Here is a 25,626-nt window from a genome sequence, read left to right as displayed (position 1 = left end):
TTTTAATTTTTTTAATAACAAAGAGAATTTTTTATACACGATCAATCAAAATGTATACACGCCATTTGTATACACGCCATTTGTAATAACAAGCATTTTTATACACGAAATTGATTTTTATGCACCATTCAAAACCCTAAAACTAGTATTCTCAAAACCCTACTCTTGAGTTCGACTCTCTAACGCACGAATTCCTGACAATGACGAAGGTGTACGGAACAGGTACGTACGATTTCAAGCGGCACCGAGTGGCGGAGTACCCGGTGGAGCTGCCGGCGGAGAAGCCGGTGGTGGCGAAGCCCGGCGGGGCGCTCCCTAGCACGATAACTCTGTTGGAGATTCAGCGGGACCGGCTGACGAAGATAGCGGAGGAGAATTGGTCGAGGGCCGGCGGAGCGAAGCCGGAGAAGCCGTTTGAACCGGAGCTGGTGAAGGAGATCTACGAGACGGAGCTAGTGGTGAAAGGTGGGAGAAAGCCCGTTCCGTTGCAGAGGGTGATGATTCTGGAGGTGAGCCAGTACCTGGAGAACTATCTGTGGCCAAATTTTGATCCAGAAACGGCGACGTTCGAGCACGTGATGTCGATGATAATCATGGTCAATGAAAAGGTAAATGGTTTTGAAGTGTTATTTGTCTGTTTGGTTGTTGAGAAAGTGTGAGCAATTGGATTGACAGTGAAGTACAAGGTTTGCAATGAACTGTAGGAGAACTGTTAGGGCACAAAGATTATAAAAAAAATCTCAATAATTGTTATTGGGAATTAGACACACACTCATATATGCTATTGGGAATTAGACCGACACTCGTATATGCTATTGGGAATTAGACCCATTGGATGTTCTGTTTTGTAAATGTGGCTATGGAATGTGGTTGCAATTTATGATGAGCTTAGGAAATTATGATTTTGAACTTGCAGTTTCGAGAGAATGTGGCGGCTTGGGTATGCTTTTATGATCGGAAAGAATTGTTCAAGGCATTCCTTGAGAGGGTTCTTCGGCTGAAAGAGGTTTGTCTACTCTTTCTTCACACGGCCATATTAATTCGTGCATTATAAAGGACTTGAAAAATCCTTTTGTTACTATATTACTCCAAAACGACTGACATTATGTTAGAGAGAGTTTAGTCTATGTATTAATTATGTTAGTGCAAAAATAGGTCTTCAGTTAAGAATTTTGATATTTTATGTGATCAGAATATAAGATTGAGAATGCCAATGAGCTTTAGCTCAAATGGTGCTTCCTTTGTAGCAAGGTGGAGGGTGAGGTCGTGGGTTCAAGTCCCACTGGGTGCGTGTAACTTACCAATAAAAAAAATATAAGATTGAGAATATTGATAAAGCTTGCAAAGGAGGAACATAAGTAGTGCCAAAAACCTGCTCGGCATATAACCTTTAATTCAGGGGAGTGTTCATGTGTGGAGTCATCCTCCAAACATGTCCAACCCTCAGACTTATACTCTGAACTTTCCCTAGAAAAATTACTTATAAAAAAAAGAAAAACTTTCCCTAGAAAACTAAATGTCATACTACTATGTCTTGTATTTATAATAAATGGTTCAAATTTTTGAAGCTTGATTCAACGGCTTATTCATTATTTTAGTTAAACCCAAGGATTTCTTTTCTTTTTACTACATCTCCATGTTAGGTTACCATGTAAGATCTTGTTGGGAGCTGGATGCCTTTGTTGCTGCATTTGGTAATTGTGTATAATTTATAAGTACTCAATAGTTTCTTTTCCTTTTTCAGCAGCCCCTACCTTCTGAGTGGATTTTTAGGAAGCCTCCTTTAGCGCTTGTTCATTTTTTTTTTTTTTTTTTTTTTTTTTTTTAAAAAAAAAAAATTTCTTTTTACTACTATAGCCTTGATCATTTAGTGTTTTTTCCTTTTCCATTTTTTTTTTAATTTTTTTTTTAAATTTTTAGACTTGTAGTGCATATTAGTAGTAGTAGTTAGCAATGCTGCTTAACCTAGTAGTTCTTGATGGTGTTCTTTTTGTAATCAGAAGTTTTTTCTGTTTGTTTAAGTGATACTGGAGCATGAGTTTTGGATTTTGGCTGCTATCAAGATGAATCTAGTTTTGGCAGCACTTATTTGTTTAAAATGATTATCTAGCATGTACACTCTCATAATCTAGTACATTATTCACATTGTTCAAATGTGTAATGGTCATAAATCTTGCATATGGTCTTATGTTCATTGGGGAATTGCAAACTTGTAAATGTCTTATTGAATGTATGATTTTCTGCAGGTTGTTATGGATTTTGCTTTCTGAAAGAGCTTCTATACATTTTCTTTGGGTTTACATTTAACCAAATAATCTGATTACATGATAAGCTTGAGGAATGAATTTTTATATCTGATTGAATGTTTCGTACTTCAAATGTAATGTAGGGAAGAGAATTAAGCATAGCTGAGAAGACGAATTACTTGGTTTTCATGATCAATGCCTTTCAGGTATGTTAGCATCCTAATTTATGCGCTGATGCGCTGATCAAATACATTTGGATGTCAGAATGTTGATGGGGCTGCATAAATCAACTATCTTTTTATTTTTTATTTTTGCTGTTAACTTTTTTTACTTGCAATTTTGCACTATAGTTATGTGATATTTGTGAATCTAATATTTTCAAATATCTCATCCAATCATGGCATACATTTTTTTTAGTTAATTTGTGCTTTATATTCACTTGAACTACAAAATGTTACCGTTTCTTAAGAAATTAGAATGAGTAAATTATTGATGGGTATCAAAAACAATATTTGGAGACTGCACTTATAAATTCTCACTGCAAAGAAGTGAACTTCTGACACTCATAAAACATACCTATGACTGATTGTTCATTAGTAGAGCTGCACAAAATATACCGGTAACAATTAGAAATAATCTTAAGGCATCTACTTTAAGTACAGACACGAGACACTTGTGATTGCTACATCCTCAATCAACTCATACATGTGTACACAAGCACACACACTTGCCTTCATTTATAATACAAGAGACATATATATGCATGCACATACATGAGTTCTTGTTTGTCTATTGATTTTTTTTTTTAAACTGTGTGTAATAGAGCTTGGAAGATGAGGTTGTCAGTGAGACTGTTTTGAAATTAGCAAGCTTGCAATCCTGGCACAGTTTGTCATATGGTCGTTTTCAGGTTTGACTTATGCTTCATCTCAAATCATTTTTGAAATGTTTTGAATTTATGTCTTATATGACCTGATATATTTTCTTCTCTGTAGATGGAACTTTGTCTTAATATGGATTTGATAAAAAAATGGAAAAGAATGATGAAGAGAGAGGTTAAGGAGGCAGCAGCGCGAGGAGAGATTTTTGACCCCTCAACTAAGCTTGAAGTGAAATTCTTGAGAAATCTTATTGAAGAATTTCTGGAGGTCTTTTTCTACGACAAACTATAAAGTAGTTGTTTGATCTATAAGGGTTATTGCTTAAGGTATTTACGGTGTCAATTTGTGGCAGGTACTTGATTCACAGGTTTTCCCCCAGCAACAATGTGTTAATGAAGATGATGAAGTAATTGATGTTAATGGTTTGGAGCAAGTTGATGATGCTTGTGTTTTGTACTGTGAGAGGTTTATGGAATTTCTTATTGATCTCTTGAGCCAACTGCCAACAAGGAGGTAAAGTTGCACCCCTGCAATTTTTTTTTTCTTTTCTTTCCATTTCCCCAATTCTGTTGTGTGTGTGTGCACGTGCGCAGGCTCTCGTGTGTGATCAAGTTTTAAGTAGGATGGCCTCGTATGATTGCTTTCTCATATGTTTTTACCAAATGAGTTTTGAGGTGTTGTGGAATAAGTCTAGTAAGTAGAAAGATGACAAGGGACTTTTGCATTTTCTTATCTACAACATACTTTACCCTGGTTTCTATGTTTTTAAAGTTGGTCTCTTAGTGTTTGCTTCTTTTTCTTGCCTATATGTGGAAAATAATCTTAATATTTAAATTGACATTATTCTTTCTGTTTCCTGTTTTTCGCATAATTGTGACATTGGTTTCTTAGTTTCTGGTGATTGTCTTATCACAAATTAGCTCTTTTTAAAATAGGTTCATTCCAAGTGTCAATTATATTTCTTTCTCTATAGAAAGGTGGAAACCCTTTGGTCAAATGATTTTCTTATTCCATGTTTTATGTTTTTTTTTCTTAAGCTGTATTTATCATTTTTTTTCCCCTTTCTGGGGGATACAGGTACTTGAGACCTCTTGTTGCTGATGTAGCTGTTGTTGCCAAATGCCATTTAAGTGCTCTTTATAGACATGCGAAAGGGAAACTCTTTGCACAACTGGTTGACTTGCTACAATTTTATGAGAAATTTGAGATTAATGATCATGCTGGGACACAATTGACGGATGATGAGGTGCTCCAGTGTAATTATGACCGCTTCCTGTCTTTCCAGCTTCTTGCATTTAACAAGATCCCTAAGGTATGCTTCTAACAGGCATTTATAAATGGTCTGAATTAAAAAGTTCCCACCGGTTATGCTAACAAATACAAGAAGCAATATTCCTCTTAAATAAATTTCGTAAATGTCTCAACTTTCTTTTTGTTTGGTGCTTTTAGTTGCGAGAACTTGCATTGGCGAACATCGGTGCAATTCACAAGCGAGCTAATCTCTCTAAGAAGTTGTCTGTGCTTTCTCCTGAAGAGTTGAAGGATTTGGTTTGCTGTAAGGTATGTAAATGGATGATTGATTCCATATTGCCTTGTGTGGCACTTTTGGACTCATGCCTTAGGCCCAAAATGAATTTTTGGTGATCTTTTTATGGAGTTTGCAACAGTGTTTTTGTTTTATGGCTTCCAATTTTGCACATCTGTTAATGCAGAGGTAATTTTTGTTGCCGATGACTTGCAAAAGTTATATAGCTCTTTTAAATCTAGTTAAGCATAAGTTATAGAATTATGTCGTGTCGGCCTTTTGGGATGCTTGTGTTCTCCCATAATGCCACCTCAATATGGTGGACTTCCAGTACACTTCTAATACATTTTCATTAGTTAAGACTACAATATATATATATATATATATATATATATATATATGAGCCCTAACCGTAATCTCCACATCCTCAAAAAGCCTTCTTAAAATAAAAAGAAATTATAAGCAAGACGAAGTGCTTCTTAACTTTTAGCATAAGCACCCATAACTTCCAAAACCCATAAGAAACCCAAAATACTGTAGAACCCCAATCAAACACCCAAAATACAGTAGAAACACCCCCACAAAATACAGTAGAAACCCCATCAAACATGGTTTCTGATTTCTTCTATCATCTTTTATTGAGAGAGCTGTATAAGATAATAATTAGATGGTTATGGCTACATGTTTCTATGTACTTTTACCTCTAAGAATTGGATAATTGATAGCCAGAGTTTTCTTAGATGGAGAGGCGGTGTTGCGTGGAGGCTAAGTCCTTTATGTTTACGGTGGTAGAAGGAGCCTCTGTGGTGAGATTGGAAGAAAGGAGGGGGAATTTCTCAGGGATGATTCTGCTTGGTGCTCACATGGTTGGTTGGCTAGTTTCAACGGTGGAGAGTCTGTTGTGGTGTCCGGGGGAAAAGGATTTCCTTAGGTCCTTCAGGGAGGGGTCTAAGGTGCTTATTGTTAGACGAGGGGGCAATGTAGCTGGAAGATTTCTTGAAGTGGCAGTGTATGCTGTGGGTGGCCGGAGAGGGGTTATTTACTTCCCTGAAGGTTTTGAGGGACGGGGGTGGAGAAAAATTGTTCTTGAGTTGGGTAAGGTTAGTGCTTTCCTCAAAATCCCGGATGGGCAGGGTTTGTCTCCTCTGGCTTCAACCACAGAGAAGTTAAGCTTAGATGGTATTGAAAATTTTAAAGTTTCTGCCCCTGCTGTCCAAGCCGTCTCTCCCGTCTATCATGGAGGGTCCTCCTTCGCCGATGTTCTGCGTAGGGGTGCTAATGGTCTGGAGGTGGAGAAGAAGATGCCTCTTCCTGTGGCTCCGGTAGAGGTGAAGCGCCGTGATCCTTTGGTGAAGGAGAAGAAGCTGTTTCAATCAGAGAAACCATTGGGCAAGGACCGGTGTGACCGTTGTGGCGCTGATTACGTGAAGGAAGGGTCGAATGTCAGTCGGCTGCATGAAAATTCTGATTCTCGAGGCATGGATGATAGATATTTCGGTGTCTCTTGTGCAGACCGTCAGCTGTCAGGGGTGGAACACACGTTTCCCTCTCTCCTGTTGTGGAAATGCCAGCTGGAAAAGTTGAAGGAGGACGTGGACCAGGCTCTTAACAGAGTTTGTGAGGGGCTTTATTCGTTTGGGCCTGGCTGTCAGTCCAAGCGGTTTGGGCGGAAGAACAGCAACAAGAATAAGAAGAGGAGGCTGCGTTGGGCTCCGGTAGCTCAGAAGCCCAGAGATGACCCGTTAGTTGCAGTGCGTCCTGACGTGGGTCCTTCGTCGGCGTCGGGTGATGGTGGGTCAGAGACAGTTCCGGCCGTTTCTGAGCTTTCCGGTGGGGTGTGTCCTGCAGTGCGTCCTGACGTGGGTCCTTCATCGGCGTCGGGTGATGGTGGGTCAGAGACAGTTCCGGCCGTTTCTGAGCTTTCCGGTGGGGTGTGTCCTGCAGTGCGTCCTGACGTGGGTCCTTCATCGGCGACGGGTTATGGTGGGTCAGAGACAGTTCCAGCCGTTTCTGAGCTTTCCGGTGGCGTGTGTCCGTCGTCATTCTCGTCTGTTCCTTCTGTTTCGGAATTTCAGTCCCCCAAACCTGGGCGAAATCCTCTGCCTGATTTCGGGACAACGGCTCAGGAGGTTGGAGTGGGTTCGCATGGGTCGATGGCCTTTTCTTCGGTGAGTCCAGGGCCTTTCGTTGGCTCGGCTTCTTCCAGTGATATGGCTAGCTTGGCATCTCAACCAGAACTGAATACTGGGTTTGCGCAGTCAGTGCCCAGTATGGAGACCAACCTTGCTGTGTTTGAATTTTCAATGCATGTAGACGGTGAGCAGGCTGTCGGGGCTGGTTTAGACCATTCGGACACCTTGGTTGCTGCGGTGCTTTCTCCCTCTAAATCTGCGCTGGTTTCTGACCTATTTCCTCATAAGTCTGCTGCTTTGAGGGTTTGGAAGGGGCTGGATATGGTCCCGGTTTTGGAGGCTGAGGGAGCTTTTTCTGGGGGTATTCCTTGTGAGCAGGAGGGTTCAATTGAGCTTGTCGTTGCTCAATCTGCGCTCTGTTCTGCTTTTGTGGAGGGTGGTGTAGGCGATGAGGTGGAGGATTTGGGCCCGATATCGGTTTTGCCTTTGGCAGTGGAGATGGACGAGGATTCCAGTTCGATTGTGTCTCCTAGATGGGTGATGGAGAAGGTGAAGGGTTACTACAAACTAATAGGAGTGTCATGTGATCAATTTGAAGACAAACTGTTGGCTTTGTTCGAACTAATCGAAGCCAAGCGGGACCAATCGTTGGCAAGGGTTTCCTCAGTATCAGGAGTGAAAGGTCAAAGGGAAATTAAGCGGCTGGATTGTTCCATAAACTATGACAAGAAAGGGGTTCAATCGTATAGTAGGAGAGGAAAGGGAAGGGGCTTGTTTTGTGTTAATGATGCTTAAAATTCTATCTTGGAATGTTAGGGGATTAAATGAGCTAGACAAGAGATTGCGTATTAAAGGGCTCATCAGAGATTGGAAGGCTGATTTGGTGTGTTTGATGGAGACAAAAATGGAAGTCATTTCTAGAGAGGTGGTTCGAAGTTTATGGGGTTGTCAACATGTGGATTGGTGTTATATGAGGGCTTGTGGGGCGTCAGGTGGGATTCTAATTATGTGGGATAGGAGGGTTGTGGAGAAGGTGGATGAATGCGTGGGGCGGTATACTTTAGCTGTTTCGTTGCGTAACGTTAATGATAACTTTTTGTGGGCGTTTGGGGGTGTGTATGGGCCTAATGATGATGGGGAGAGGAGGGTGCTGTGGGATGAGATGGCTGGTTTGATGAGTTGGTGGGATAGGCCGTGGTGTTTTGGGGGAGATTTCAATGTGGTGCGGTTTCCAAGTGAGCGTTCTGGAGTTGGTGGTTTTTCTGTTGCTATGGAAGAGTTCTCGGAGTTCATTCAGGGGCAGTGTTTGGTGGATCTTCCTCTCAAAGGAGGGCAGTTCACCTGGTCCAATAATCAGGTTTGGTCTAAAATTGATAGGTTTCTGTTATCACCGGAGTGGGAAGAACATTTCCCGGATGTGTCACAAAGTCGTTTGCCTCGGCTTTTTTCGGACCATTTTCCCTTGATGTTGGATTGTGGAGTGCATAGAGAAGGGAAAGGATATTTCAAATTTGAAAACATGTGGCTCAAATCCGATGGTTTTGTAGATCTTGTGCATCGTTGGTGGGAGTCTTATGATTTTCAAGGTCTACCAAGTTTTGTGCTGGCTAATAAGTTGAAAGCTTTAAAGGTAGATTTGAAGAAATGGAATGCGGAGGTTTTTGGTGATGTGAGGAAGAAGAAGAAGGATCTATTGGAAGGTATTAAAGAGTTGGAGTGTTTTGAAGAAGATCGGGGGTTAGTGGAGGAGGAGAGGGTTCAGAAGTCAGACATGATCAGAGAGATGGAAAAAACACTCCTGTGCGAGGAGATTAATTGGAGGCAAAAATCTCGGGCTCTGTGGCTAAAGGAAGGGGATAATAATACTAAATTTTTTCATAGGGTGGCTAATTCCCATCGGAGGCACAATCATGTGGGAGTCTTGAGGATAAATGGGGCTCTGTCTTCTGATCCGTTGGAAATTAAGGAGCATATTGTGAATTATTATGATTCTCTTTACACCGAGCAGAGTTCGTGGCGGCCTAGGGTGGATGGGATTTCTTTCTCCTCCATTGATGCGGATGAGTGCCTCTGGTTAGAACGAGGCTTTGAGGAGCAGGAGGTGTGGGAGGTGGTGCGAGAGATGAATGGGGATAAGGCTCCGGGTCCAGATGGTTTTTCTATGGCGTTCTTTCAGCAATGTTGGGGGGTTCTCAAAAAAGATATTATGGGGGTTTTTTCAGAATTTCATAATAGTTGCCAGTTCGAGAAGAGCTTGAATGCTACTTTTGTTTCCCTTATTCCTAAGAAGGCTGATGCGATGGAAGTTAAGGATTTTAGGCCTATTAGTTTGGTGGGAGGGGTCTATAAAATTATCTCTAAGGTCCTTGCTAACAGGCTTAAATCAGTGTTGGGAAAAAATATCTCGAGTTCTCAGAATGCTTTTATTGGTGGAAGGCAAATCTTGGACTCAGTTCTTATTGCCAATGAATGTTTGGATAGTCAGATACGGTCAGGGGAGGCTGGGTTATTATGCAAACTGGATTTGGAGAAAGCTTATGATCACGTGAATTGGGATTTCCTTCTTTACATGCTTCAGAGATGTGGGTTTGGGGAGAGGTGGAGGGATTGGATTAAATGTTGCATTTCTACAGTAAAATTTTCCATATTGATTAATGGTACCCCTCATGGTTTCTTTCAGAGTTCGCGGGGGATTAGGCAAGGTGATCCTCTTTCTCCTTTGCTGTTTGTGGTGGTTATGGAAGCGCTTAGCAGGATGTTGTATGCGTCTATGCATCAAGGCTTGCTGTCAGGTTTCTCTGTGGGCATTAGGGGTAATGAAGCTTTAGTGGTGAATCACTTATTGTTTGCGGATGATACCTTAATTTTCTGTGGAGCACAAGCCGAGCACGTTCGAAATTTGAGGTGTACCTTCTTATGTTTCGAAGCGGTGTCAGGGTTGAGGATCAATTTAGGCAAATCCGAATTGGTCCCTGTTGGCGAGGTGGAAGATGTGGAGTCTTTGGCACATATTCTGGGGTGTAGAATTGGGTCTTTGCCGATGACCTATTTGGGTATGCCGTTGGGAGCGTCTTTCAAATCTATTTCTATTTGGAATGGGGTTATTGAGAAGGTGGAACGAAGGTTGGCTAGTTGGAAGAAACTTTATTTATCCAAGGGAGGTAGGATGACTTTGATTCACAGTACTCTTTCTAGCATTCCTTCTTATTATTTATCTTTGTTCCCTATTCCTGTGAGTGTAGCTAAAAAGCTGGAGCAGCTTCAAAGGAATTTTCTCTGGAATGGTATGGGTGATGAGACTAAATTTCATTTAGTCAATTGGCATCGTATTTGTCTTCCAATTAAGGCTGGTGGACTAGGAGTTCGTAATGTTATTAATTTCAATCAAGCCTTATTGGGGAAATGGATCTGGAGGTTTTCTCAGGAGCGCGATGCTTTGTGGAGATCGGTTATTGAGGTGAAGTATGGGAGTGTGAGGGGAGGTTGGTGTTCTTTACCGGTGACAGGGCCTTATGGTGTCAGTGTTTGGAAGTTTATTCGTAAGGGGTGGGATAATGTTGCCAAGTTTTTGCGTTATGAGGTGGGTGATGGGTCCCATATTCGCTTTTGGCATGATCTATGGTGTGGGGACAGGCCTCTCAAGCTCTGTTTTCCAACTTTGTTTACCATTGCGCGTTCTCCTGATGCTTGGGTGGTGGATAATTTGTCTATGGTTCGAGGTGTGGCTCATTGGAATGTTCTCTTTACGCGCAATGCTCAGGATTGGGAGTTGGAGATGGTGATGTCCTTTTTCGAACAGTTATACTCTACTCGGGTTCGGCATGGGGAAGTTGCTAGGGCGGTGTGGATTCTTTCCAAGAGGAGGAATTTTGAAGTGAAGACCTTCTATAAAGCTTTAGTTTGTCACGAGACGGCTTCTTTTCCTTGGAAGGGTATATGGCGTGTTAAAGCTCCGAAGCGGGTTGCGTTCTTTGTATGGACAGCAGCTTTAGGGAAGATTTTAACTCATGACAACTTACGAAGGCGTGGAATTGTGGTGGTCGAGTGGTGTGTTATGTGTAAAAAGCATGGGGAATCCGTTGATCACCTTCTTCTCCATTGTGACGTGGCTCGAGTTGTTTGGAGTTTTTTTTATGGTTTGTTTGGGGTGGAGTGGGTTATGCCTAGGAGCGTATTGGACTTATTGAGTGCTTGGGGTACTTTGCTGGGTCGTGGTCCTGCTCACCGTGTTTGGAAGCAGGTTCCTCTTTGTGTTTTGTGGGGCTTGTGGCGGGAGAGAAATTCTAGGCTTTTTGAGGATGTGGAGGTTCAGGCTGGGGCTCTTTGTAGAATTATGCTTAATATGTTGTTTTTTTGGGTGTCGGCGAATGGCATGGGTAGTATGTCGTACGCTGATTTTTTACTTTCTTGTTCGTTTCGGTCCTCTAATTAGGGGCTCCTTTGTATACTCCCTGTGTACTAGGGTTGCGCCCCTCTGCGCTCTTTAATGAATTCTTACTTATCAAAATATATATATATATATATATATATATATATATATATATATATATATATATATATATATTGTAGAGTCAAGTTTTTTTCACCCGCACATTGGTGTTTTTGGCGTGGAAATGTTGCAAGTTAATTATATAATCTTTTTTTTTTTTGATAATAATTTATTTCATTGAAAAGCGCAGAGGGGCACAACTCTAGTACACATGATGTATACAAAGATAAATAATTATACAATCTTTAATATGTGTTACTCTTCTGTAATCATAGAGTACCACATCAACATTTAGCATACTCCATCAACTACGATGCTAAGGTTGCATCCAGTAGGCAGGGGAGAGGCAAGTCTCACATTTTCTAGCATTCCTTGGGGGGTTTCTGAGCTTTGCTGTTTTGTGGGTTTTGAGCTTGAGGGATTGTAGGGTTTCGGGTTTGGGGGCTCGGGTTTCCTGTTCATTTGGAGCCTCTCGTATATACTACCTGTGTACTTAGGGGCGTCTTATGCTTTTCAATAAATTATTTCTTATAAAAAGAAAAACATTTGTAGATTCATGAGAAAGTTATTCTTTTGGAGCAAATTTGGTACACATGACAATTGCCATTTATCTTGTGTTATTTAGTTATAGTTGGACTAGCTTAAAATTTTCAGTCTGAAGACTGCTATAAAATTTGTTCTCCATGTGTGCTTTGCTCTCCTGCTTGCCTTCTGCGTGTGTGTATAAACACATTGTTGTATATACATTACTCTTTCAGAATAATATATCTGACATTCTTCCTCTTTATGCAGCTCAAACTGATCTCAGAGGAGGATCCCTGGTCAGAAAGGGTTGATTTTCTCATTGAAGTCATGGTCTCCTTTTTTGAGAAACAACAATCTCAAAAAGAAGCCATAAATGCTCTCCCACTTTACCCCAATGAGCAGATTATGTGGGATGAAAGCCTTGTACCAAGTATAAATTACTCGGGCGAAGGTTGTCTGGCCCTTCCTAAACTTAATTTACAATTCTTAACACTTCATGACTATCTTTTGCGAAATTTCAATCTCTTCCGTCTTGAATCTACATATGAGATACGTGAGGATCTTCAGGAAGCTGTACCACATCTCCTTGCCTACATTAATATTGAAGGAGAAACTGCTTTTCGTGGTTGGTCAAGAATGGCTGTGCCAATTAAAGAATTTAAGATCGCTGAGGTAAAGCAGCCAAACATTGGAGAAGTGAAGCCAGCGTCAGTTACTGCAGAAGTCACTTTTAGCATTTCTAGTTATAAAGCACAAATAAGATCAGAATGGAATGCCCTTAAAGAGCATGATGTTCTATTTTTACTTTCTATCCAGCCTTCATTTGAGCCTTTAAGTGCTGAAGAAGCTGCCAAGGCAAGTGTGCCACAAAGGCTTGGCCTTCAATATGTGAGGGGATGTGAGATTATTGAGATCCGTGACGAGGAGGGGATCCTCATGAATGATTTCACAGGAAGAATTAAACGAGATGAGTGGAAGCCTCCAAAAGGGGAACTGAGAACTGTAACGGTTGCTTTAGATACAGCACAATACCACATGGATGTCGGCAATATCGCAGAGAAAGGTGCAGAAGATGTTTATGGGACGTTCAATGTATTGATTAGGAGGAAGCCTAAAGAAAACAATTTCAAAGCAATTTTAGAGTCTATAAGAGATCTTATGAATGAATATTGTATTGTTCCTGACTGGCTGCACAACGTATTTTTGGGCTATGGGAATCCTTCTGCAGCACAATGGACTAATATGCCTGATCTTTTGGAAATGGTAGATTTCAAAGATACTTTTCTTGATGCAGATCATTTGAAAGAGAGCTTTCCAGATTATCAGGTTGCTGTTAGTTGCATTTTCCTTTTGATGTTATATTAATGCTCTATATATGCTGAAGACTAAATGTGACTTAAATGCCGACTTTTTCTGGTTTTTTTTAGGTTTGTTTTATAAATTCAGATGGTAGTGAAAACTTGCATCCACGGTCACCTTTTCGAATTAGGCTTCCCAGGATGCTAAAAGGTGGTAGTAATGCCCTTCCAGGGAATAAGACGTTTGCATTGGATTCAGCAAATGATGTAAATATGGTGGATGCTGGTTGTGAGAAAGAAAAACTCATTGTTGAGGCATACACTCCTCCTGACCCAGGTCCTTATCCCCAAGATCAGCCAAAGCAGAACTCAGTTAGATTTACAGCCACACAGGTGCTTTGCAAATCTTCTTTACCGTTGTCAATGTGTTATTTTTCATGGTTGTTTGTATTTAATCTTTTCTTATGTCCTTTATTATTATTATTATTGGTTGTAATCCCACTACAAATTCTACTTCTATAATCAGTGCCTTATCCCAGTTATTTAGGATCTGCACATGAATTTAAGTTAGTTTGCTAATTTTGCTTGTTGACTAGATCATTCAGTGGGCTTTTATATGTAATTTGTATCTCTGTGTTCATTTTAATATTTAAAGTTCTCAAGGAGCAGATTGAAACAATCCTAAATTTTATATTTATTAATTTTGAAGAAATTAAAGTCGTAGTTGGCACTTTACTATCCTCTTCCAATTAGATCAATGCTAGTATCTATTGGAGATGATTACACGGAGAATAAATGGTAATTCAACCCCTATACATCGAGACTGGAAAGAAACAGTAGTAGAGCACACTAACTGATACCAGGCTTTATGTTACGGACCTATGTTAGGAGGCCCAAATGCGTGCAGCAACATGATGAAACCCTAGCTGCAGCATCCCCTAACCCTAATCCAAGTGGCGGCTGATGTATTTTAGGAAAGAAGTAAGGGACAAGTCTGTGCTTGTGGAGCACGACTTGTGGGGGGGAAATTCCTACGAATAAGGAATTATGTATTCCAGTAATTAAGGGATTGGTAGCAGGATTTTTAGGGAGAGAAATAAGGGAAGAATTCCTAGAATTAAGGCAATAGCCAAAACAGCATTGATATTGTATTCTATAAGTAGTGATTCTGAATAAGAAGAATACATGCTGAAATTTATCAAAAACACACAACTCTTGTAGTTGAAATTGGGAGGCAGAGGTACCTCGAATACTTCATTATCCATTCACCATCTTTCACCTTCCACCATAGGTAAACTCAGGAAATCAAATCCTGCTGTTTTACCCATCCACAAACCAGTTACACGATCACAAACCCAGGCCCATAACACTTTACCAGGGAAACTAACTAAAATTATATCCGTCGGGTTGCATGAGAGAAATGAGAGAGCTGAGAGAGTAAGATGGATTAGAATTTTCTCCTAGGTAGAATTTGCACTCTTTGTACTGACTTGATTTAGTAATTTCTTTCTCATAGTTTGACTAATTCTTAACAATTACTACTGTAAAATCCTTAGTTTGTACTACCAAAAAGTTTTGAGCTGTTAAATTTATCTCTATTTTTACCACATTGAGGATTTAGATGCAGCACATTATAATCTTTTTGTGATAAGAGACTTATGGTTGTTTTTCTGTTCAAAAGTGAGTGCCACATATGCCAGATTTGAAACACTGAGGATTCCTTATGGATTTTCATGTAAAGAATGAGTCGAAGTCTCACCCATCTAATAACGACCTAGATGGATTCCTTATGGATTCCTACTATACATGCAGTGTCTCAACGTCACATGGTGTTATTAGGTTGCTTTGATACCATGTAATAATGACCTAGAGAAAATGTTAGTCACATCTGCACTATCACTCCAAAATAATTAGTCAAGTTATTAGAGCTCCTTAGAATCACTTATAAAGTCCAGTCTCACCCACTCCATTTGAACAATTTATCTTTCCCACGTAGGACAACTTTTTGGGGTGTCATAGTGATATGTCATTGGTGAGATGAAGATATGAGTTTACTGTGTTGTTGAGAGTTCTCTGCAAATGTGGCTAGATGATGTTATGCGTCTAACCATTTTGAATACTGTTACATTTTTATAGTTAAAAGGAAAAGGTAAAGATACTGGCGTATCTCAAGTGTGTATTGGAACTATTTTGGTCAGATTTATGACTGTAAGATAATGCAAAGACTCTTGGTCTGGAAGATATCTCTGTAATGCTATTTTCATGTATAAATGGTTATATAATCTCAGTGCCTTTGTTTAAACTGCAGGTAATATTTATACTTCTGTGATAAGTCATTTTTGGGATCCTCAATCTTCATTTCAATGGTTTACTTTAATTTGTGTAGCAGTACCGTTTTTTGTATTTGATGTTGTGATTAAACTCGTCTTAGTGCTAATTATTTTTTTGAATTAGTATTAGACACTAAATCACATGTTCAACTATAGTTTAGCTATTGTATTGCCATGTTCTGGTTCTGGATTCCTTCCAAACTAGGTGCTGATGTTTGTGTAGATATCACTATTTAATTTTTCTTTCTACATCATTCTAAAAGTAACAAACTTTGAATCAAATGCAAATGTTGGTGATCTCAGTTGTATTATAGTGTCACTAAGTACCTCTTTTTTTTTTTTTTATTATTATTTTTATTTTTTACGAATAATAATAGTTTTATAAAAAAGTGTCACTAAGTACTTATAATCCTTTCTGTTGCACAGATTGGAGCAATCATCTCTGGTATTCAGCCTGGACTAACTATGGTTGTGGGTCCACCTGGTACGGGAAAGACGGATACAGCTGTGCAAATCTTGAATGTTCTTTATCACAATTGTCCTTCTCAGCGAACATTAATTATCACTCATTCAAATCAGGCTCTGAATGACCTCTTTGAGAAGATAATGCAGGTGCGGATAGGTTATCCCTTCAGGATTATGACTTGACTCTGCCCCCCTCATTTGTGGAATGATTCTACTTGTCCAGTATTTAAGCTAGCAGTTTGTATAATAGGTTTTAATGCATGTTTCTGTTTATTGTTTCAGAGGGATGTACCTGCACGCTATCTTCTTCGACTTGGTCAAGGTGAACAAGAGCTAGCAACTGATCTTGACTTCAGCAGGCAAGGCCGTGTAAATGCAATGCTTGTTCGGCGTTTAGAATTACTTAGTGAAGTGGAGAGGCTGGCAAGATCTCTCCAACTGCCCGAGGATGTAGGTTATACTTGTGAAACTGCTGGATACTTTTGGTTGCTTCATGTATACTCTCGCTGGGAGCAATTCCTGGCTGCTTGTGCAGAAAGTGAGGATAAAGCAGCATTTGTTAAAGACCGCTTCCCCTTCAAGGAATTTTTCTCCAACTCACCGCATCCAGTTTTTACGGGTGAGTCATTTGAGAAAGACATGAGAGCGGCTAAGGGGTGCTTTCGTCATCTTAAGACAATGTTCCAAGAGCTTGAAGAGTGTAGGGCATTTGAATTGCTCAAGTCAACGGCTGACCGAGCTAATTATCTAATGACGAAGCAGGCAAAGATTGTTGCAATGACTTGCACTCATGCTGCTCTGAAGAGGAAAGATTTTCTTCAAATAGGTTTCAAGTATGATAACTTGTTGATGGAAGAAAGTGCCCAAATATTGGAGATTGAGACCTTTATCCCAATGTTGCTTCAGAGGCAAGAAGATGGTTATGCACGGCTTAAACGTTGCATTTTGATTGGTGATCATCACCAGTTGCCACCTGTTGTGAAGAATATGGCTTTCCAGAAGTACAGTCACATGGATCAAAGTCTATTTACAAGGTTTGTTCGTCTGGGCATTCCTTATATTGAGCTCAATGCCCAGGGTAGAGCTAGGCCAAGTATAGCCAAACTTTACAACTGGAGGTACAGGGATTTGGGAGACCTTCCTTATGTAAAGGAGGAGGCAATATTCCATAGAGCAAACGCTGGATTTTCCTATGATTATCAGTTGATTGATGTACCTGATTACCAGGGGAAAGGAGAGACTGCCCCTTCTCCTTGGTTCTATCAAAACGAGGGAGAAGCTGAATATGTTGTCAGTGTTTATATGTACATGCGTTTACTAGGTTACCCTGCTAATAAGATATCAATCTTGACAACATACAATGGCCAGAAACTTTTGATCCGTGATGTTATCAATAGAAGATGCATTCCATATGATTTCATCGGTCCACCCAGTAAGGTAAACCACTTAGCTTACCCCCTTTATGTTATAACTTGCAACTTGCAGACACATCGGTAGTTAAATAATGGGTCAGGCTCTCTACATGTCACATATTTGTTTCGTGACGAATATGTATTATCCAATAGAAGGCATATTTGTATTTTTCCACTTCACAATGAATTTCTTCGACCTTTTCAGAGGAAGCCAACTTGAGATCTGGCAGGATCCATTGTAGGGCTTCCTAGTTCTACTTGGCCTGTGCAACACCAAGGAAGACCATGTAAAGTCATGGTTATCCATTTATTCCTCTAAATAATATTAGTAGAACCAGACGAAAATCATTTTTCAGTAAATTTTTACTTATCAAGAAAAGATTTATCTTTATTTTCCCTGTTTTTCGTCTTCAGGTAACTACTGTTGATAAGTTTCAAGGTCAGCAAAACGATTTTATATTGCTGTCTCTTGTGCGCACTCGCTTTGTTGGTCACCTTCGCGATGTCAGAAGATTGGTTGTTGCCATGTCTCGTGCTCGACTTGGTCTGTATGTGTTTTGCCGCCGTTCTCTGTTTGAACAATGCTACGAATTGCAGCCTACATTTCAACATCTGCTTCAGAGACCTGATCGTCTTGCCCTCAATTTGGATGAGATTACACGATATACTGAACGCTGTGTTGAAGATACTGAACCCATCCATCTTGTCAGCAGTGTTGATGAGATGATTAACATTTTTAACTGGAGGTATCAGGTATGCCTCTCTTTCTTTCAAGATAAGTTTCTGTCCTCTTTAGTGCATGATCAGTTCATCAATTTGGAATAACTTGACTCTGATTTTTGTGGAAAAGCTTGTCATTGCTTAATTCATTTATTTTTTCATACTTTTGTAATTCTTATTATGCATCAATGCTGGATGAGGGCTTAATCTGTTCCATTGGAACATTTTATTCATAATTTAAGTTTCACTAGCTGTCCTTGCATGATACACTAAATTTTTAAGCTGACACAGTAAGTTTTCTTGTTGCCAGGAACAGTACATGAGACATCAATCTGATCATTATACAGCCTACTCGGGTGCATTCGAGGCGCAAAACGGTCAACAGAATTCAATGCCCATTTACCATGATATAGACACCAATATACCAGCAGCTGCTGATGGTGCAGCAAGGGATATACCACATGAAAGCAACATGGAAGATGATACAAAGATGGATGGCCTTATAAATAGTGAAAACAGGGATGTTCTGTTGAATTCGAACGAGGAGGTGGATAAGAATGCTAGTAGAGATGAAGAGAATGATATGGTACCTGACAGCAACTCAAATGAGGGAACCACGGTGCAAGAGTAGTCTGGTTAATAACCCTCCTCACAAGGGTTCTCTTTTTTGGTATTTTTGGACTTATAAAATGACCTGGAGCTTCAGCTTTATGCATATTGATGCCACCCAGCTAAGGCCTTCCTATGACTAAAAGGTCTGAACCTACTCCAATAGGAGACTAGGTCACAGGTCATTTTGGCCTGAAGTTCCAAAACTTAACTCCTCAAGAGCCAGTGCCCTGCGACTTTATCATCTGGAAGAAGAAAAGATGGATGGTGCTTAATTATAAGAGTATGTTTTTAGCTGTGCAGCGTCAAGCTTGTTGAAAATTTTCATCTCCTGAGGTCTCTACCAAGGATTGATTGTAAGTAAAACATCATGTAATCTTGGGTTCATCAGCTAATCTTGTTGCTAATTGGAGATTACTAGTTTATTGTGACATTTAGCATGTCTTTACTAATGGGGATCTCCAACTCTCCCCCCCTCCGTCTCTTTTTTCTCCTGATATTGTGAAAATGAAAGGGAAAACAATTATTCTCAAATCGCAAGAGCCAAGAATTACTGCAAACATTTTGAAAAGTAGATTTAAAATAATATATGACTTAAATGCAACAAAATCTCCATCTGATTATGCATTCATTGAAAACAAAAAAGGACGGCAGGATCCTGTTCCTAGTCATGCTCTACTGTACAACTTTGTATCTAAACAACGGAACTAATTATAAGGTAACATATTTGATTTGAAAATAATAGCTAGATTAAGCTGTCTCAATTGGTGAGGTACTGAAAGCAGTAACATTTCAATTTTCACGAGCACCTGGCCACTGCTTTGGAAAGAATCAGGAAAAGTTGCATGCGACTATCTTGTTTGAAAAGAAAAATCCCTCGTGATCTTCACAAGCTTCAAGGAAAGTTTTTCATTTTCTTGTCTTCAATAAGATCTTTGGTTAAATTTATTCTATTTTTCAAGACATGTGAGATGAAAAAAATAAGAAGACAGCAAAATTAAATCAATCACACATGACACCAAGATTTAAGTGGTTCCCTCGATATGAGGTACGTCCACTGGCGGAAACAATCACGAAGAAATTCACTATGAAGATGGAGTACAAAACATAGTAGAGAGAAAATCACTCAGAACCCATAGCCCCAATACATCAAATTCTCACTTTTATCCAAAAATGAGAATAACAAAAAAAAAAAAAAAAAATCCTCTCTTTCTTTTGGTGCTCTCGCCTTCTTTCTCTCTCACTATAACACTGCAGCGCCTTACTCCACATGTGCCAAAGGAACCAAAGCTAGACCTTTTATAATTAAAGCCTACAAGTCGATGGATCTCTCTCCTAATACTACTTGAATTGGTGTATGACTCCAAAACCCCAAAGTAAAAGGAAAAACCAAACCGTGTTAGACTTGATGACACAAGTCACACCAACGTCCAAATTGGTGAAATACCGAAAGCAGTAACATTTTGATTTTCACGAGCACTTGGCCACCGCTTTGGAAAGAATCAGGAAAAGTTGCATACGACTATCTTATTTGAAAAAGAAAACCCCCCTCATGATCTTCACAAGCTTCAAGGAAAGTTTTCCATTTTCCTCTCTGCAGGAAGAAATTTGGTTGAAGTTTGCACATTGAACGCTCACCACCTTAAAACATGGGGCCATCTTTGAGGAAGAACCACCAAATGAGCAAAATGCCAATCCAAGGATGTCACCGGCCAACATGACCAATTAGTGGGTCTCGATCAGCACCATCAATTTTCTGGTATTTGGGTTGTCGATGAGGATATCCAACATCTGTGGGGACCTGTTAAATAGCAGTTAGTTAACACTATTTGGTTCTTCCCAAAAAGAAAGATTCTATTCCCACTATTATTACCCATGTACTGGAAATGCTGTTGAACAAGCTGGAGCCTGGAGGGCTGAGATGCCTCTTGACCTTTGACAGTGAATGTGTAAAAAAGATGAATCTGACTATAAGCTCAGCTTCCACCTCTTGGAGACGAGTGAGATAAGACTTCTATTGGTGAATCATCATTTCAAAAGCAGGCTTCCAATTTTCTTTTAACTCAAAGACCCAACTAATGAGAAGAAATCTTTTCTGCCAATGATATAAATACAAAAGTTTTAGAAATAAAATGAAATATCATAGATATCTTCTGTCACATGTAAATATAGAAACGACAAAGTTATAGGCATTTACCACCTATTTTTCTGTCTTTTTTTTTCCCTTGGATTTTGTAAACTGCAAGAATTCTTATACCAGAAAGAAAGAAAGAAAAAATCACAAGAACCCAAACAAAGATCTGTCATGAGGGAGAGATCTGAGAGGCTTTTTGTTAATACTTGAGAGAATTCATCTGCTTCTGAAGCATACACGATAACAGTGATCTGGCAGGAAGCAGAAATAACTATAAAGGGATTCTCAAGTAGGATTGGTAAAATGAAGTTGTGCTTTCAATAAGATAGTCATTACTTGTTCTAGTAATTGCTCTGGAATTGTATTGGTGCACTTGTACAACATCCACTCAGTATTCTGTTTCTGCTTCAGTTGGTGACAAAAATAACACATATAATTCCCAATCAGAAACTATGTAACATACATCATAAAGAATTGATTAAACATAGTACCTTGAAAAGCTTCCCAAAGTATGCAAACTCAGGCTTAGCTTCTCTGCTAGTGGCTGAGACTTTAATCTCCTTGGGTACAGAGTTAATGTCAAAAGGTTCTTATGAAGGCTCTGTATCCATACAAATTAAACACATTAGGTGATTGCCCTTCCAGCACAATAATTAAATCATATCAATATGTTACAATTTTCCAATTAGCTAACCTTCTGGTATTCATGCCTCACATAATCGTGGATTCTATTTGCCTGCCTCTATTTCTTGTAATCGCCAACAAGCTCTTCAAACTTCTAATTCTGTTAATTAAAAATTTTCCATGCATTATTCAAACAAAAAGAAAAACAATTAGACAGTGGTGAAACGAAGACAAATATATTACACCAAAAACAAAAAAAAAAACTAGAATTAGTTTATTGAAAAGAGCAACGTACGTACATTTGGTGAATGACTCCCTTGTTGACCAGCCATGTGAATAGACAACACTTTTTCAAAAGATGAGCATCACGACAGAGCCACAGTTGGAGTCATAAGGAAAATGGGACTCTTGCGAGGCTTTTTGGCTCATCCAATATATTCTTCCTTATCAATCAATATGTTATCGACGTTAGGACCTTTTCTTTTCTTGCTAAGCCACTGCTTCTTCATTAAAGGGCATCCATCGATCTTTATAGTAGAAAGGGACGCAGGCAACCCCTCTTCTGGCATGTACTTGAGCTTAGGGCAGTCCTCGATCCACAATTCTTCAAGAGATGTGAGGTGTTGAAGTCCTTTATTGTCCAAAGATTTCATATTTGGAAATTCACAGAAAGAAAGACGGGTCAGACTAGAAGGCAGCAACTCTGGCTCTGGAAAGGACTTCACATCTTCAGATTTGCCACCGATTTTCATAGTTTTAACAGACAAAAGTTTTTGCAAACCCCATCTCATCCGACCGGCAAAGAGTTTTTCACAATTCTTGATACCAATAACTTCCAGATTGAAAGGAAAGCCCCCTTCGGGAAACAATTCAACTTCTGGACAATCAAATATTTCAAAATGCTTAAGAGAGGGCAGGAGTATATGCATCTTCTCAGGCAGTGACCTCAGACTTGTACAACTCGAAATAGAAAATACTCTGAGTTTGGGGGCACGAATTCCTCCTTTTGGAAAAGACACAAAATTAGGGCAATTACGGATGTCAATAAACAAGGTCACTAAATCACATCCATGTTGTTCTGAAATTGTAAATGATTCCATATTCTTACACCCATAGATTTTGATTGCATTAAGCTTTGGGAATAAATCTAATGGAAATGACTTGAGGGAATCACAGTCGTCCAACCACAATCTTGCAAGGGATGAAAAGTTAAGTTGTGCAGTGAGCTCTAACTTCATACAGCGTGAGATTGTTAACACTTGAAGATTCTCTTCGGAGTTCACGAGTCCCTCGGGAAGGGACTCTAGTGCGTCAAATCCTACAATATTGAGCTTCCGCAACCTAGCCGGCAATTCCTTTAATAGAACCTCTTCACAGTGTGTTAGATGCAATTCGCATGCAGTAGGAGCCTTTGGAAGTGAATCCACCAGTCGCGGACATTCACGAATCTCTAGTTTAGCTAAGGAAGGAAGATGGACGGGCAACCGTCCTGTCAACTTAGGGCAGTCCATAATATAAAGCGCTTTAAGTTGAGAAAATGCTTCACCTTTGTTTTCAGCATCAAAAGAAGACCATTCCTCCCACTTCAACATTTGCTCGAACTTTAGAAATTTCAAGGTTCCAAATGGCTTATCTAATGAAGAATTGCTGCCATAAAACTCATAACTCACTTTAATAACTCCTTCAAACCCAACGATAGAGAGGTCCTGCAAAGAGGATAGCTGCCCAAGTGGTGGCAAGTTGAAACAATGTTTACAATTTTTTAGGCAAAGGGACACCAAATTAGAGAATGAATGATGCCCAACCCAATCCGGAAGACTTTCGGCGCCATAGTTGTTGATAGTTAGTATTTTCAAGTTACAATGGGGCCGGAGGTTGTCAAGAACAGATCTTTGGCATTCTGAAATATTAGTATCCAATGCATTCCATTCCAACACCAACTCCTCAAGGTACTTCCTATCATTCAAGCATGCTTTCAAAGCATCAGTATGAGATACAACGTTTTGCAACTCTAAAAGAGACAGCCTTCCTCGAAGATTTGCAAGTTTTCCCAACTCTTCAATGCAAGCCCCACTATCTTTGCTGATGATAAATTTAGATAATGATCGTAGACATTTTAGTCTAGCCAGCTGCATTGGCATCTCCTTTATGCTAGTTCCGTCAATATCAAGATGACGTAAATTAATGAGTTTCCACATATCTCTTGGTAATGCAGCAAGATCTTTACAACCTGATAAATTCAATGTTTGCAAATTGCACAACATACATATAGAATCAGGCAACCTTTTAATTGAAGTATTAGAAAGATCCAAATAACGTAGATGCTTAATTTTACCAATTGACTTAGGCAACTCAGTCATATTTCGATAGCGAGATAGAGAGAGCACCCGTAAACATCTTAGCTTTGACAATAAATCAAATGGTACACTTTTAGTTAAGTACATCTCAAAAGAGACTTGTGGAAAATTTAAGGGGAAGAATGTGTGCAATCGGCTAGCCACATAAAGAGCCTTAAACTTCTTGAAGTTATCAAATGGTTCTCTAATATATGACAAGTGGCGAGTCTTGTTCACAATTTCATGGGAATTGTCAACCCCCAATCTAAAGGTAAATTGTCCAGATACATATTTTGCTAAGTCGTTGACAAGATCATGCATTACAAAACTTGATTTGTTGCCACTTGATTGCTCCAACAATGATCTTGATGTCAATTCATGTAAGTAATCTTCACCAACCTCTTCCATTGTTTTGTTTCTAGTTTCTTTTAAGAAACCTTCTGCCATCCATAATGAGACTAGTTCATATTTGGGTATACCATTATCCTTAGGAAATATTGAACAGTAGGCAAAGCATTGCTTTAAATGTGAGGGAAGATCTGTGTAACTGAGACTTAAAGCTGGAAGAATATTTGTCTTGATAGTTGGCGAATCCCATAATTCGCTCTTCAATATCCTTTCCCATTCATAAACATCTAGTTTAAATCGCAAGAGACCCCCAATTGTCTTGGCCAATAAAGGTAGACCTTGACACTTTTTCACAATTTGTCTACCTATTACTTTTAGCTCTGGACAACGTGCATCAGAGTTACCATTGTGGAATGCATGTTTTGTAAATAGTAACCAACAATCATCTTCTAGTAACGTCTTTAGACGATGAGTTGGAGCACTGCGCATGATTGATGCAACACTATCATTGCGTGTAGTTACAATGACCATACTTCCCGGTACCCCAGATTTAAATGGATTGCGAAACACATCCCAATCAACATAATTATCATTCCAAACATCATCTAGAACTAGTAGAAATTTATTCCCCATCAATTTCTCGTTTAGTGCAAGTTGAAGCAGATTTAGATTCTCACTATCAACTTTAGTAGACCCGCCTACTTCCTCCAGAATTGTTTTTGTTAGCTTTAACACGTCAAACTCCTTCGAAACACAAACCCATGCTTGAAGATCAAAATGCTTCTTCACACTCTTATCCTTGTATACAAGCTGAGCAAGGGTGGTTTTGCCAATTCCTCCCATGCCGACTATGGGAATCACACATGGATTTTCATTGCCAATTGCATCATTTGAAAGTATCAAACTTATTATTTTTTCCTTATCATCATCCCTGCCAAAAATACCAGATTCTTCGACCAAAGAAGTCGTGGGCAATCTTTTTGATGATTCTCTTCCAACACCTTCTTTCAGACCTAGAGCATCCTTTTTACTTTCTAGATATTCTAGTATGTTAAGTATGTCTTTTATCTTTGGCTCTATCTCCTTGACAAAATGACTAAAAAAAGTAGAGATGGAGTTTCGTACCTTCCCTGCAGTGGTTTGAAATTGAGCATCCAACTTACGTTGCAAGGCTTCAGTGGCTATCTCGTCCAAAACGTCTTCTGCATCATAGACAACATCTTTCAGCTTATGAAGCCAGTCTCCCACAGAACGATCTGTAAGTTGCTTGTCCTCCGCGTCCTCGCGCAGTTTCTGCACGGACAACAGTGCTATCTTCAGCTTCTCTAAGACTCCTTCGTTGAGTTTGCGCTGCCGAAAGAAGTCCGCGAACTCGGGAGATGCCATTCCGTCAAACAACGATTGGAGGAAGGCAGAGAGAACTGCCTCTGCAGCCATGTGTTTCTGGTTTGTAATGGAAGAAGTGAAAGGAAATGGATCGAGGAAGGTGATTGCAAACGGGAGAGCAAAATGAGATTGCAATGGAAGATCAAATGAAAGGAAATGAAGATGA

General features: G+C 39.6%; 2 protein-coding genes across 2 annotated transcripts; one reads left to right on the top strand and one right to left on the bottom strand.

Annotated features, from left to right (window-relative positions):
• The first annotated feature begins 61 nt into the window (after window positions 1-61).
• Window positions 62-19,065, top strand: LOC133879426 (uncharacterized). Its single transcript, XM_062318001.1, has 14 exons — window positions 62-608; window positions 917-1,006; window positions 2,390-2,452; window positions 3,070-3,156; window positions 3,242-3,394; window positions 3,480-3,640; window positions 4,205-4,439; window positions 4,577-4,687; window positions 12,066-13,124; window positions 13,226-13,489; window positions 15,853-16,038; window positions 16,174-17,328; window positions 17,718-18,056; window positions 18,334-19,065. Exons 1-14 carry the CDS (start codon window positions 201-203, stop codon window positions 18,652-18,654), a joined length of 4,632 nt encoding a protein of 1,543 aa, XP_062173985.1. The 5' UTR covers window positions 62-200; the 3' UTR covers window positions 18,655-19,065.
• Window positions 19,066-19,656: 591 nt separating this feature from the next.
• LOC133879266 (putative disease resistance protein At3g14460) lies at window positions 19,657-25,626 on the bottom strand. The gene is made up of 6 exons (XM_062317795.1): window positions 21,690-25,626; window positions 21,461-21,550; window positions 21,258-21,367; window positions 20,830-21,168; window positions 20,506-20,727; window positions 19,657-20,433 (listed from the first exon to the last, which is right to left on the bottom strand). Exon 1 carries the CDS (start codon window positions 25,509-25,511, stop codon window positions 21,816-21,818), a length of 3,696 nt encoding a protein of 1,231 aa, XP_062173779.1. The 5' UTR covers window positions 25,512-25,626; the 3' UTR covers window positions 19,657-20,433; window positions 20,506-20,727; window positions 20,830-21,168; window positions 21,258-21,367; window positions 21,461-21,550; window positions 21,690-21,815.

This window comes from Alnus glutinosa, chromosome 10, assembly GCF_958979055.1.
Source record: "Alnus glutinosa chromosome 10, dhAlnGlut1.1, whole genome shotgun sequence".
In the NCBI taxonomy this organism is placed as follows: domain Eukaryota; kingdom Viridiplantae; phylum Streptophyta; class Magnoliopsida; order Fagales; family Betulaceae; genus Alnus; species Alnus glutinosa.
This window is presented reverse-complemented; position numbering and strand designations above follow the sequence as displayed.